This window comes from Manis pentadactyla, chromosome 6 (assembly GCF_030020395.1).
Source record: "Manis pentadactyla isolate mManPen7 chromosome 6, mManPen7.hap1, whole genome shotgun sequence".
Classification (NCBI taxonomy): Eukaryota; Metazoa; Chordata; class Mammalia; order Pholidota; family Manidae; genus Manis; species Manis pentadactyla.
In genome coordinates, this window is record NC_080024.1 from 98470581 (window position 1) to 98484539 (window position 13959).

The 13959-nt window shown below is 43.9% G+C and overlaps 2 protein-coding genes across 4 annotated transcripts in view; both read right to left on the bottom strand.

Moving 5' to 3' along the window:
• Positions 1–1363: 1363 nt before the first annotated feature.
• Positions 1364–6167, bottom strand: LOC130684207 (coiled-coil domain-containing protein 86-like). Its single transcript, XM_057504330.1, has 2 exons — positions 6036–6167; positions 1364–2635 (listed from the first exon to the last, which is right to left on the bottom strand). The coding sequence occupies exons 1-2, from the start codon at positions 6165–6167 to the stop codon at positions 1364–1366; spliced, it is 1404 nt and encodes a 467-aa protein (XP_057360313.1).
• A 3895-nt stretch (positions 6168–10062) lies between these two features.
• The window catches only part of B4GALT6 (beta-1,4-galactosyltransferase 6), a 65660-nt gene continuing 61763 nt past the window's right edge, over positions 10063–13959 (bottom strand). Inside the window, exon 9 of one of the 3 annotated variants that reach the window (XM_036885780.2) lies at positions 10063–10335. In XM_036885780.2, coding sequence (XP_036741675.2) covers positions 10203–10335 — 133 coding nt within the window. In that variant the 3' untranslated portion in view covers positions 10063–10202. Of the gene's footprint in view, positions 13593–13959 lie in introns of all 3 variants that reach the window. The other 2 variants (XM_036885760.2, XM_036885770.2) reach the window with 2 other exon arrangements.

Sequence of the window (13959 nt, forward strand, 5' to 3'; positions counted from 1 at the left end):
AGAACGGTCCGGCTTTGGTGAGGGGGTAAAGGGGGGCTGCCATCTCTGCGAACCCAGGGATCCATAGCCTGCAAAATCCTGCGGTCCCCAGGAATTCTCTGACTTGCTTAGGGGTCTCAGGCGGGGGGATATGGAGAACAGTCTCTTTCCTTGCATCTGACAGCCACCTCTTCCCTTCTCGTAACACATAGCCCAGGTAGCTTACCTGTTGTTTACAGATTTGTGCTTTCTTGGCTGACGCCCGATATCCTAGAGTTCCTAATTCTGCCAGAAGTTTCTCCGTCCCCTTCAGGCAATCTTCTCTCGTTTCGGCTGCAAGCAAAAGGTCATCAACATATTGCAACAAGGTTACCTGGGGGTTCGCTTCTCGATATAGCGCCAGGTCCTGGTTGAGAGCTTCATCGAAGAGGGTGGGGGAGTTTTTGAATCCCTGAGGGAGCCGGGTCCATGTGAGCTGCCCCGTCACTCCTCCGTCTGGGTCTCTCCATTCAAACGCAAAAAGCTCTTGACTCTTCGGCGCAAGTTGGAGGCAGAAGAAGGCGTCTTTTAAATCTAAAACAGTATACCAGCCTCGGAGAGGTGGCAGGGAACTCAAAAGATTATAAGGATTAGGAACTGTGGGATGAATGTCTATTACCTGCTTGTTAACTTCTCGCAGGTCTTGGACTGGGCGGTATTCGTTTGTGCCTGGCTTCTTGACAGGAAGAAGGGGGGTGTTCCAGGCAGACTGACATCTGCGCAATACCCCCAACTGGAGTAATCGGGTGATCTGTGGCCGGATTCCCTCTCTGGCTTCTCTCGGCATAGGGTACTGGCGAACGGCTACGGGAGTGGCCTGTGGTTTTAGTTCAACATAGACGGGCGGCCTATGTTTAGCCTCCCCGATTCCTGCTGTCTCTGCCCACGCCTGGGGGAACTTTCTTAGCCACAGGTTGAGGTCTCCCATGCCTGGGTTCTCTTTTTCGAATTCAAAGAGTCTATACTCATCTTCTAACATCACAGTCAATATCTGGATGGGATTCTCTGTGGGCCTTTTAAGCTGTGGCCCCTCTGGCAGGAAATGGATCTGGGCTTTCATTTTTGTGAGCAAGTCCCTTCCCAATAAAGGGTATGGGCAATCCGGGATCACGAGAAAAGAATGAGACACTAATCCTGTTCCCAGGTCCACCGTCCGTGCGGTGGTCCAAGAGTACAATTTATTTCCCGTGGCTCCCTGGACCCACGACTTCCGATTTGAAAGTCGTCCGTCAGTTTGTTGTAATACTGAGTGCTGTGCCCCGGTGTCTACTAAGAATTGAGTAGGTTTCCCCTCCACAGTTAAGGTTACCCTAGGTTCGGGGAGGGGCTCCGAACCCCGTCCCCCCTAGTCACTGTCTCCGTGCGTGGTTAGAATTTTGGGGTGGGCAATGGGTTTCTCCCACTGCGGAAGTTTCTTTTTCCTGTTTGGGCATTCTCTGGCCCAATGCCCCTTTTCTTTACAGTACGCACACTGATCTTTATCCAGCTGTTGCCTCCTGCCGCCTGGCCCTGGCTTAGGTTCTCTGGTTTCTCTCACAACAGTGGTGAGGATTTTATGGAGGTTGCGTTCTTGCCGTTTTTCTTTCCTCAGCTCTCTTTCTTCAGTCTCCCGCAGCTTTCTACCCTCTTTCTCTTCTTCTGTCTCTCTATTATGATACACTTTCTCTGCCACCTGTACTAAGTCTCGCAGGGTTTTGTCCTGCAGTCCTTCTAGCTTTTGCAATTTCTTCCTGATGTCTTTACTAGACTGATCTATAAAAGCCACAGTAACTGTGGCTTTATGTTCTTCACTGACTGGATCATACGGAGTGTACTGCCGAAAAGCCTCCATGAGCCTCTCTAAAAATGCTGAGGGGGATTCATCGGGTCCTTGAAGGACTCCCCTTACCTTAGCCAAATTAGTGGGGCGCCTCGCCGCTCCCCGGAGACCTGCCATCAGAGCCTGGCGAAAGACTTTCAGGTGCTCCTTACCTTCCGGGGTGTTGAAGTCCCAATCAGGTCTAGTCAGAGGGAACCCCTCTTCTATAATAGCTGGGTTCTGAGTGGGTCGCCCATCGACTCCCGGCACATTTTTCCGGGCTTCTAGGAGGATCCGGTCTTTTTCTTCTGTTGTAAACAGGACCTGTAATAACTGGTTGCAGTCATCCCAAGTGGGCTGATGGGTGAAAAGCAAAGATTCAATCAGATTGGTCAGCCCTCTGGGATTTTCTGAAAAAGGGGGATTTTGGGTCTTCCAGTTGTAGAGGTCTGAGGAAGAGAAAGGCCAATACTGTAGGAGTTGCTGGCCATCCTCAGAGGGGGCGCCGAGGGCTCGAAGGGGAAGCGTCACAGCGGCCCCTGGTGAGGGGGCCCGGCGGCTCCTAGTCCCTCCGGCGGGGCCGACGTTCTGCCCTCTACTGGCCTGAGGGGTCGGAGGAGGTGGGGGAATAACGGGAACAGGAGGGACAGGAGGAACAGGAGAGAGAGGGGGGGAAGGAATAGGGACCGGGGGAGCGGCAGGTTGGGGGAAAGCGGTAGGAGGGTATGGAGGTGGAGAATCGAGGAGGAGGAGATCTGTGTCGGGGGCTGGAGGCAGAACTTTCTTAGGCTCCTTCAGGCCGTTGTGGACTGCAAAAACCTGTGAAGATGGGTGGGGTAAGAAGGGCTGAACCCAAGAGGGGGGTTCTGTGACTAAGTTTTCCCAGACAAGAATGTAAGGAATCTGGTCCTGGCGTGCATGGGATCCGGTACCGAAAACTTTCTTCTTGACTGCCTGTATAAGGGGAAGAGAGAAAGTTCCTTTGGGAGGCCAGCCAACCTGAAAACCAGGCCAATCGGCTGAGGCCAGAGTGCTCCATTTATCCTTTTTAACAAGAACAGACAGATTGTGTGCTCTACTCTTTATGTCTCCCCAATGTCTTAAAGTCAAGTCTAACGGAGTCGTCTGCGTCTGCCCCATTTCTTCCGTCAGCAACAAAGCTAAGATAAACACAACGAATAACAGACAGGCGCCTACAGAGAAAAGTCTGCCGCGGCCGCGAAGACAAACCTGAAAGTACGTTGAGGGCCTGTCGGACTGCAGCGGCAGCCGACTTTCCTCACAGATGAGGACTTCGTCCTCCAGACGGGGGCAAGGGACGTCTCCCAAGACCCCTGGTCGGCGACCTGCCAGCGCGTCCGCCTAAGTCTATGCCAACCCAGAAACAGATTGGAGCTCCCACAGGTTGAGGGCCTGTCGGACTGCAGTGGCAGCCGATTTCCCTCACAGATGAGGACTTCGTCCTCCAGACGGGGGCAAGGGACGTCTCCCAAGACCCCTGGTCGGCGACCTGCCAGCGCGTCCGCCTAAGTCTATGCCAACCCAGAAACAGATTGGAGCTCCCACAGGCTTGTACAGGTTTCAGGTTTGTTCGCGAACAAAACAGTGAGTGCGCTCACCAGCCGGCAAGGCACTTTCTGATTAAACACAGAACGTTCTTACAGATTTGACAAAAGACAGATACGGATACAAACACAGTAATACCTGGCCAGGGCAAGCCTCCGATCCTTGGCTTGTCGTCCCTCCGGGGGGGGCACGCAATCCCGGACGAGCCCCCAAATGTAAGACCCAACGGCCTTATTCCGGTCTGCGCTTCCCCCCCAGTGAGGAGACAAGGCCACGGCAGATCGATGCAACAAGCAAGAGGTTTATTGTTATTCCAGCTAGCTGGGGTCCAAGTGTCTGCCCGACACAGCGGGTTTCAACAAGGACCCCGAGCATTCGAAACCAAGGGTTTATATATCATTTTCAAAGCACTTAACTCATAGTAATTTCCTACAGCTATACATTATTCTTGCAAGACATATATACTACATCCTGGGGTTAGGCAGGATAAAACCATTCTTCAATTGTCAGGGCGGACATACATCCTGGGGTTAAGCAAGAGGTCAGGGTAAGACCATCCCTCAATTTTGTCGGGGTGGTTCCGCACGATAAGCTTGGTATGTAGGTTTTACTGACCAAGGCTAACGGACCAAGGGTCACCGTTGCCTTATTCCAGTGCTCATGATTGATTATCTTGCTTTTCCCAGCCTTACCCAGTTTCAGTTCACACACTCAGGAAATGGCTTTTAGGCCCTAAAGATGGCTACTCTTATGCTAACCCATTTCTATTCTTACACAGGCAGCCTTTTGATGTGCTTCTGGACCAAGGCACGGGTGTCCCAGAGATAAATAAAGGCAGGAAATTCCTTATGTTAATTTTTAATATTCAGAGACCACTTAACAAGTCCACACCCCTAAACTCTTTTTCACATTCCCAAATATCCTCAACTGCCTATGAAACCCCCTAGGCAACGCACCACCATGGACTCTCTTGTCCCCTCCTGGTGTGAGCCGGGAGCTCTGTCTTTTCACTTTATCTCTAAATAAAAGCCTGTACCTTGCTCTCCTACCTTGAGTGTTTGTGAAGCTCATTCTTCGGCTTCGTGAACAAAGAACCCCAGCATCACCAGGACTGAACAGGGATCATCTACCCTACACTTGCTAAGGTCCATCATTAGTTAATGAAAGAACAAACTCCTAAACAACTCTCATTCTTTGTTCACAAACTTTTTAGAATTTATTTCAAATCAATTTTAGAGTTTGCTCTGAAAATTTTATTTTTCGCTGCCAGCCACTTTTTTGTAAAAAAATAACCAAATACACACATATTGTTTTATTCCCTCTTTCTTTCATTCACAAAAGGCAGCATTTTATATAGTGTATTGACCTTATTTTCCCCACAGGGCATTATTAGCCTGGACACCAGTGCATATGAGTACATGAAATTCATGCCCCTCTTTTATATGGCTGCAAAGTGCTCCATCAGGTGGGGGGTGCAGAGGGGGGCGCCAGAGCCTGTTTAACCAGCTGCCTCTGCATAGACATCCACGTGCTTCGTCTTTTCCTACCCTGAATACCACCTCTGCAAAAAAACTTGTACTATGTTGTTTTATACCTGTAGAAATGTGTCTTTTTTTCTCTCTCACTTTTTTTCTTGCTAAGTCTGGCTAGGGGGTTATCTATTTCACTTATTTTCTCAAAGCACCAGCTCTTGGTTTTGCTGATTATTTCTATTGTTTTATTCTTCTCTATTTTACTTATTTCTGCTCTGATCTTTATTATGTCCCTCCTTCTACCTTTGAGCCTCATTTGCTCTTTTTCTGGTTTCTTTAATTGTGAGATTAGACTTTATTTGGGATCGTTCTTGTTTCTTGAGGCAGGCCTGTCTTGCTATGTACTTCCCTCTTAGAACCGCTTTTGTGGCATCCCACAAATTTTGAATGGTTGAATTTTCATTTTAATTTGTCTCCATGTATTGCTTGATTTCTGTTTTATTTTGTTCATTGATCTGTTGATTATTTAGGAGCATGTTGTTTAGCCTCTGTAGACATGTGTCTTAAGGGTAGGTGCCTACAGAAAAGAATTCTGAGACAAAGGGTGAAAGCCTTAATGAGTCTGTTGGCTATTGCTAAATTCCCCTCCTAGGGGTGGTGACATTTTGCTGCCCTCTGTATGAAAGCACCTGGCTCTCCACAGTCTCACCAATAGTGTTGGCGAAACGCTGGAATTTCTGCCAATCTGATAGGTCAGTATTGGTGTTTCAATATTATTTTAATCTGCTTCTCTCTTGTTGTGAGTGGAGTTGATCATCTTCCAGATAGGACCCTTTACCTCTTTTCTAATAAAGTTTTTTATTTTGAGGAAATTGTAGACTCATGTGCAGCTGTGACACAGAGAGAGCCCTGTGCCCCGTGCACCCGGTCCTCGTCCCTATGCTGAAGTCAGAGGCAATGTCACAGCCGCTATACTGACATCAGTCAGTCAACAGACAGAACATTCCCTTTCTTTTTCTGAGAGTTGGACAATGTGGGATACACGCTTTCTGGCCTGTTCCCTCATGGACCACCAGACCACAGCCATGAACACACCCAACCAAGATCCGAGAGGTGAAGAGAAGGCCTGCTGTCCCCAGAGCCTGGGGGCTGCCCCCCTTTCCAGGTGGCCTGAGACTCACCCAGCTTCTTCTTGGGTTTCCAAGTGGGCTCTGGATTTGCAGGAAAAGGGGTCTGGCCCCTGGGGAGCCCTTGGCGAGTGTCGCCCTCACCAGGGTGTAGCTCACCTGGGGAAGGAACTGCACCTTACTCATGCTCAGCACCCTTGAGCAGCACAGGGCCTGGGACACAGCAGGTGCTTAAGAAAAGCCCAAGATACCCAAGCAGGAGAGACTAGCGGCAAGGCTGCCAGAAGGTGCTGGAAAAGTTAAAATCCTGTATAATTACCCAATACTAAGTGACATTTATGCAAGGCCAAGGGACAAAAGGATAATGAAGGCCAAGCCTGGTTGCCACAGCAACCCTGTTCTGCCTGAACAACCACTCTCACAGGATTTCATAAAGACGCCAGGAAAAGTAAAGCCACATGATTTTTCCTGAGTCTAACAGCTGTGGTGGAAGCGAAGAACAGAGAAGGAAAAGGGGGTTGGGAGGGAGGAAGGGGAGGGAGGTGCACAAAAGAAAGTCAGAAGCCTTGGGAATGAACTGAATGTGTTTTTTTAACTACCTCAGATGGAAACTGTTCTAGAGGAAAAGGAACATCTTCTCTTCGGTCAGTAAACAGGCATCCAACAGGCATGGCCTCTCAGACGCTAAGCACATCTTGTGCCATTTAAGATGACTTTCACTTGCCATGTTTGATTTTTTTTTTTAACACAAGTTCTCTTGGTGGTGAGTTCTTCTGGTTTTCTTTTATAGACACATCTATATTAAATTTTTAAAGCTCAGTAAATATCTTTAAATTTTAAAAATACGTTGAGTAAAAAGACAAGCCTGCCTCTATTCAGATGTATTTGTAAGCAGGTCAAATGCTGATGATGGCCCGTTAGAGTCATAATTAAGACACTGGTCTTACTTGACGCAGTTCAGTAAGTGGATGTGACGTGTGGATTAATGGGACAATAACTTAGAGTGCTCTGCCCTGTTAGGCAGCAAATACCGTTCCCGTGACAGAATCATCCACTCACTGAGCTCTGTGCTAGATGCCGGGAGTACAGACCACTGCTCTTCAAGAACCAATAGTCTCTGGGAGAAAAAGAAAATATGCAAACAAGCAAATGTAATAGTGTAAGGCATGCTCTAAACTGTGGACTGCAGGGCAGGAGTGCGGGGGAGGGAGTGGCCAATTTCACTCGGGTTGGCCCGAGGGCTTCAGCAAAGCTTCCGGAGTTCTAGGAGATAAGCAGCAGGTCCTCAGTGGATGAGGGTAAGAAAGATGGTGTGCAGGGGCAAAGGGGCATGATGGAAGCTCCTGGGAGCAGGTCACAGACAGCTGGAATGAAAGGGCCCAGTAGGGACAAACAGTGAAGTTCTGGTCCTGGAGAAGCAAGAAGTCCGATCATCACGGAGTTGGAGCGAGAAGCAGAACACGTGGACCTTATCCCATAGCCAATGGGGAGCCACTGAAAGATTTTAAGCAAGATAGTTTACAAAAGATACAATTTCTGTGGCAATATGAAAGATGGATTCAAAGATGACAAACCTTTGCAGTAAGACAAGACTGGGGAGGATCCAGGCAGTTGTGGAAACAAAAGACCATATGGACTGGAGAGAGACTAAGAGGCAGTTAATGCTGACCACACAGAGGAGAAAGGGAAGGCGACTCACAGACTGGTCCCTGAGTTACTGAGTGGTAATATCGGAGGAGGGCTAGGTTCTGAAGGGGGATATGAGATATTCAGCTTCAGACATGCTGAGTTTTAAGTCTCTGTGAACAAGCATGTGGAAATGACTAGTAAGCTGATTATGTGGGTCGGAAGCTAAGAATTCGGAGCTAGAGATACGGCTTGGGAGTCTGCTGTATCTACGCAGGAGAACATGCAGCTGAGCTTTGCAAGAGTGAGAGATCACCTGCTGTATGTGCCTAAATATGTTATTTAAAATTTAATGAAATTAAAACTCCAGCTCCTTAGTCACAGTAGTCCCATTTCAGGTGTTTACCAGCCACTTGTGGGTGTTGAGCCCCATACCGGGCAGCAGCCAGACATTTCACCATCAGGGAACATTCCACAGGAGCGCTAGGAAGTGGTCCGAGGAACTGAGTCCTTGATCAGAGAAGGCAGGCAGAACGGAAGGCAGAGGAAGCGGGTCTGCCAGGGAGACTGAGAGGACAGGCAGAGAAGCAGGCCCCAGAGCTGAGGCTGACTCCCTCTGCTGTGATGCTGAGAGGCCTTCTGGGAAGTAAATATGTAATAGGTGCTTTCCGTGTCGTCTAAACCACACAACCCTGAGGAAAAGGGGCCTGATTCCTACTGGTTCCATTCCTTCTCATGCCCATTTCTGCCAAATTTTAATTATGCACTTTAACAGTTTTACTAATTTTTACTATTTAACACGTCTAGGTAATCACTGACTTCATTTCTTAGTAGAATTTAAGAATGCATTGCCCTTCTTAAAAGAGACCCAAGATGACTTGCGTGGAAAGCTTGTTACTCTAAAGCTGACAACTGACTTCATATAAGCCAACTTTTGCTTGGTGTCTGGCATGGGGCTAAGTGCCCTATTAGAATGAACTGATTTATTCTCTGCAATGATCCTCCACTTAATTCCTATCAACCGTGACATCAGGAAACTGAGGGCCACAGAAGTTTACAATTTTGTTAAAATTTCAGAGCTAATAATATGGGGTCTCTGAATTCATACTGATCAGCTTGATTTTTAGAGAATTTGCCTATAACCACCACAGTCTACACAGTTACCTGCAAATCTTCAAGGTGTCTTTCGGAAAAACAATGATCTCAGCTACCTTTCTGAAGTGGTAGCATTTACAGCAAGGCCTGCAGGAAAACTGTTCCTCATATTGCTTTAGTGAAATGCAAACCCAGTGTCTGCGGAGACACTGAGCACCTCATTGACCGCATGAGGGTTTTCGGTCGTTCCCCCTGTGGCAGTCCTACACGCAGAAGACAATAAGCTCCTTGGGGGCAGGCAGTGTCTGACACCTCTCAGAGATCCTCCAGGGTGCAGACTTTGCCTGATGGGATTGGAGAGATTAAGTTAGCAATGGCATTCAGGTCTGCCAGAACATGTTATAGCAATGTGTTAAGAAACGTGTGTTTTATTTTTCAACCCATCTATTTTCCTTTTAATTGTAGTATACTTTTGAGTGACAGAGCATCATCTTTTCTGAAGTCAATTAAACCATGGACAATACAGTGCATGCTCCTTAGGAACAGCCTCTCTTAATAAAACCATTTTGGTTTTAAACCTTAAACCCTTAAGTAAACCCATGTGAAGGCAGGACAAAAAAAACCTATACAAAAATCTTTAAACTGAGCTGGACTGTGTCACCGGAGGACACCACCATAGGTAGGAACCAGAAGCAGACCCAGCCAATGCAGCTAGATGGCTGTGTGCAACTTAAGTGACTAGGTGATTATGATTTAATGACTGGCTTTATTTGTGAGGTGTCCTTTACTTGTGACAATATCCTGGGGGCTTATACTATGAATAAAAATTAATACTTGAGTTCATTACACAAATAATTTAAGTTGATAAAAGTCATGATCTCACAATCTAGTCCCAAATAGAAATTGAGTCCTGAGGTGTTTTTGAGATTTGACCGTTTGCCTTAAAGATCTTCAGTAGTACTTGATACCCGAGAACTGGGGAGGCTGTTGGACCACAACATGCCAGCTTGGTTTACTGAAGCTGTGCAGGAATATATTATGCTGAAAGTGGTTTCTTAAATATTCACCTCGGCAAAGTAAATTACTAACTGTCTTGATGAAAAAATGTAAATATTCCTGTGTCTCTTCTCACGTAAAACCTATAAGGGGATTGCGACATGGACTTAACTGAAACCATCTGAAAGGCAGGCGCCACGATCAGCTTACGGCTGTGCTGCGATCCTAGTGGTGTTCATCAGCGATTCCCCTGAGATTGAGGAAAACACACACACACACACACACACAGACACACACACACACAAGAAACCCAGATAACCCCAAAAAAGGTCCTAAGAGAAAACAATTACATCGTCACACAAAATCTTCAGAACATTATATTTCATCAAAGACAATGATAAAAAAGTACAAACATTTCCATGAGAAGCAAAAAAAAAAAAGAGAGAGAGAGAGAATACAAGAAATCACTAGCATTTATTTTCAGTGCATTTGTGTAGAAGCCTCTCAGGTCTTAGTGAGTCCATTGATGTTAGGTGCCCTTCCTCTTTCTGACAAACGCCACTGGGGGGCCATTCTAGTCCTGTCAGTGCCACGCTTGCACACACAAGGCCATATATCGTAGAGTACCAGTATCTGGCTGAAAAGCACAGAAAGAAATATAACAGATGCAAACAAAGACCACAAAAAATGACAAGACCTGCTCTCACTTGTAGGGAGCCCCCAAAGAGGAGAAGATTGTATCGGATATTTTTCCTTTTTGTTTTAAAATGGGTATCAATGTGTTGGCTGGGAGAAGAGTCTAAGCTAGTTTTTAATACGTAATTTTGTATTTACATAATATTGTAAATGTTTTCTTATTGAACACATTTTTCACAAAAATACAAATAGAAAATTAAATTTAGATTTAAAAAAATATTCATTAAGCCCTAGTTTTGGCAAAGACTTAAATGACCGTTTCTACTGTGAATCCGACATGCCGCCACGGCAAAGCTGTGTACACTGCTGGTCCTTTCCTGTGAACAGGTCAGTTAATCGTTCCTTCCTTCTCTTAAAGGCACCGTGTAAGCTCCCCGGGGTGCCGCACCCCCTGATACTCAATGTCCACGTGTGTATGACTTTGAAACTAAGAGATACAACAGGTCATTATCAGAGGATGTGTTCATACCTTCAGAAAGGTTTCACTGGCTCAGCCAGATTTGTATAGAAATTAAATACTTTTCAGTAGACGTATCTACCTGGCATCGCACGTGACACAGAGTGAGCCATAGGTACATGTTCTCTGATAAAGCTGCCAAACTTAACTACAAAGAAGAAAGTTTGCATTTGCAATGGATTTGTTACTTTTTCTGGAATAGATTTATCTTCATGCAATGAAGATAACTGGGCAAAGTTCTAACCCTCTTAGAGAAACAAAAAATCACTCTGTATGGGCAAAAATCAGTTTTAGGCCAGCACTTAAAAAGCAAAACAAAACTGAAAGCAAAAAACAGAGCATACTAATGAGATGGTTTTCACAGGAATTCATACCCTATTCAAAACTGAAAAAAAGAGAAATATTCATGGCCCATTCCTAAGACCATCACTCTTAGACGCAGTCTAGGAAAATAAGACAGATACTAGTAGAACCAAATTCTCTTGAAACTGTAAGATGTAAATCAAAATGAAAAGATTCCAAAATGTGGGCAGCTTCACATTAAAAAGAATAAAAATGTTTTCCTAATAAGATTCAGAAATAGCCCTAATTTTCCTCACAACTAAAATATTTAAGTATTATTGGGTCAGTTGTGCTCCTGCACCCCTACCACCTCATTGGTGTTCAACAAATGTCAGTGCTCCCAACTATGTCACTTCATCAAATTAAAAAACTACATTACTTAGAAAATGAACAGATATACAAATTAAGAACAAATTTCTTACTTTTTGGAAAATTGTTTTCATAATTTTGAGTACCACCAAAAAAACGAAAGATAGATATTTTGGGAATACTTCTAAGAAATAAATGTGAAAAAAAATTTCTTGGTATTTACATAGAGAGAGAGAGCTATTGGTTTTCTCAAAGTATAAGAATTTCAATTACTTTACGATTTTGTCTGTGGTCATCTGTGTTACCAATATCGCCATAGAAACAACACTTCAAAATTATAACTGTAACCTGAGGTCAGTAACCACATTCCTGATGCAGGTGAACAACCCATGAGGCAAATATTATACAAACATCTCTCATCTACAGAGTTCTAGTGTTCATTACTGTTGAAGATTCACTTTATAGATATGTAACTTTCTGTATTAAATTTGTGAAAATATCAAGATACTTTAAGGAATCTTTGGCTAACTATAATTGATAATTTTTAAAGTAAGGATATTTTTTGTTTTGCTATGAAAACCCCATCCAAATTTAAGGTACAGTAAATATGCCAGATGCCAGGAAAGACCTGTTTCCAAGAAGTGTTTTATAACATCAATGCATTTAAATATCTATTATGTATTTAGTTCTATTCAATTATGCTTTTAGTGAGGAAAATTTTCAAGTAAATACCAGAGATGTAATTTCTTAAAAGCAAAAAAATTACATACAGTTCAAACAAAACTGGCTGACATTCAAGGTTCCCTTTGAAACTTGAAAGTCTGAGTCTGAGAATTAAACTTAAAATCTGTTTTTATCTGCTAAGCATGTATCATCATAAAAATAGAGCATTTCTTATCTAACAGTATAATTCATTTGTATATTTTAAGTACTACTGGGTTTTCCATAGTTCATTCTTTTTTACAAAAACTGTTTTGATTTTTTTTAAAGGGAAATTTTTTTTTGGCTCTTCTGAAATAGAAATAACAAAAGTGCTGTTCACTATGACTAAAAAAAAGAAAAACTACAGTGTACAAACACATACCACCTCAGGGACATTTTTGAGGCACAAAATCCCTGATAACATCAGCAGTATGTGAAGACTTTTAACATAAAGAGGTCCTTTATATCATGTCACATCACAACTTTAAAGATTTTCTTGGTAATAATCATGCAATATGCATAAACAATGTGGTTGTGATTTAGCGAATCTGATGAGGCCACAAGCAAGGAAAAAATCAGGTAATCCTGGAAGGAAGAAAAGCTGTTTAAGCCCTTCCTTCTTATGCTTTAAAACCCTAAGAAAACTGTGGCTTCTTCCACACAAAAGGCTGAAGGTCTAAAGTTGCAGACCAGCACAAGGGTTTCCTGGGTGAGCTGTCAATCATTGACAGTCCCTTCATTTCACATAGAGGTCAACCTTTGTTCAGGGACATTAATGTACAGTGCTTTTTTTCCATGCAAGTAAAAAATGTCTGTGAAAGTCCAATAAAGGCATAACCAATCACATGCAACACTGCAACACATCTTATTTTTCAACAATGTGAACACGTTAATTTACATCACGTATGTACAAAATATGTTTAAACAGAAATAAAGCATTCTCTTGAATTAAATTAGACTTTAGTATAAAAATTTTCTCTTTGCAAGGAGCTCTCTTAACTTCCCAACTTCAGCGGTGACCTCTAGTCTCTGCAGTGCTCATCATGGGGTGTGTCTCAGGGCAGAGGATGGGTGATGGGTGGGAAAGGGCTGGCTGGACACAATCCCACGGGCAACACTGCAGGCTGCTGGCTCTTTGCCCAGAGCACGGCACCGGGCACACCCCTTCCTGCCACGGTGGAGAATACGCTCCCGTCCATGACCCGGCATTGTGGTCCGTAGGCCAAGAGAGCTGCTTCTTTTAATAGTCTTCAATCAGGGCTAACTCTGGCATGAGGTTTACAGATATATTTGTATACAACCTATCAATGAGTATTTTTGGCGTATATATTAAATTGTTTAACCCATCGATGTACTGACGTTCTTTTGAATATCTTAGTAATTTATACCTGTAGTGTTAGAGAAAAAAAGGAAAAGTAACAGGATCATGTTCAAAAAGAAGACCTGATGAGGAATATGCTCAAGGTCATTCTTATAATTAAGGTATTTAAAGCTCTTTACAATTTTTGTTTTTCATGCAAAATTTAAAAATTTCCTAAACCATTATTCTAAAATAGCAAGTTTGCTACTCTTAAAATGCCACCTGAAAAAATTATTTGGCATGCTTACAACTTAGACATCCTTAAGAAATAAAATGTTTTATGTTATTGTTTTATAAAGTAATATTTTTATGTTAAAGAAACACTTTTTATATAAAGAATGCCTCTTTAATGTAACACAAATATATATGTACATGTATTATCTCTTTTAAAAAGA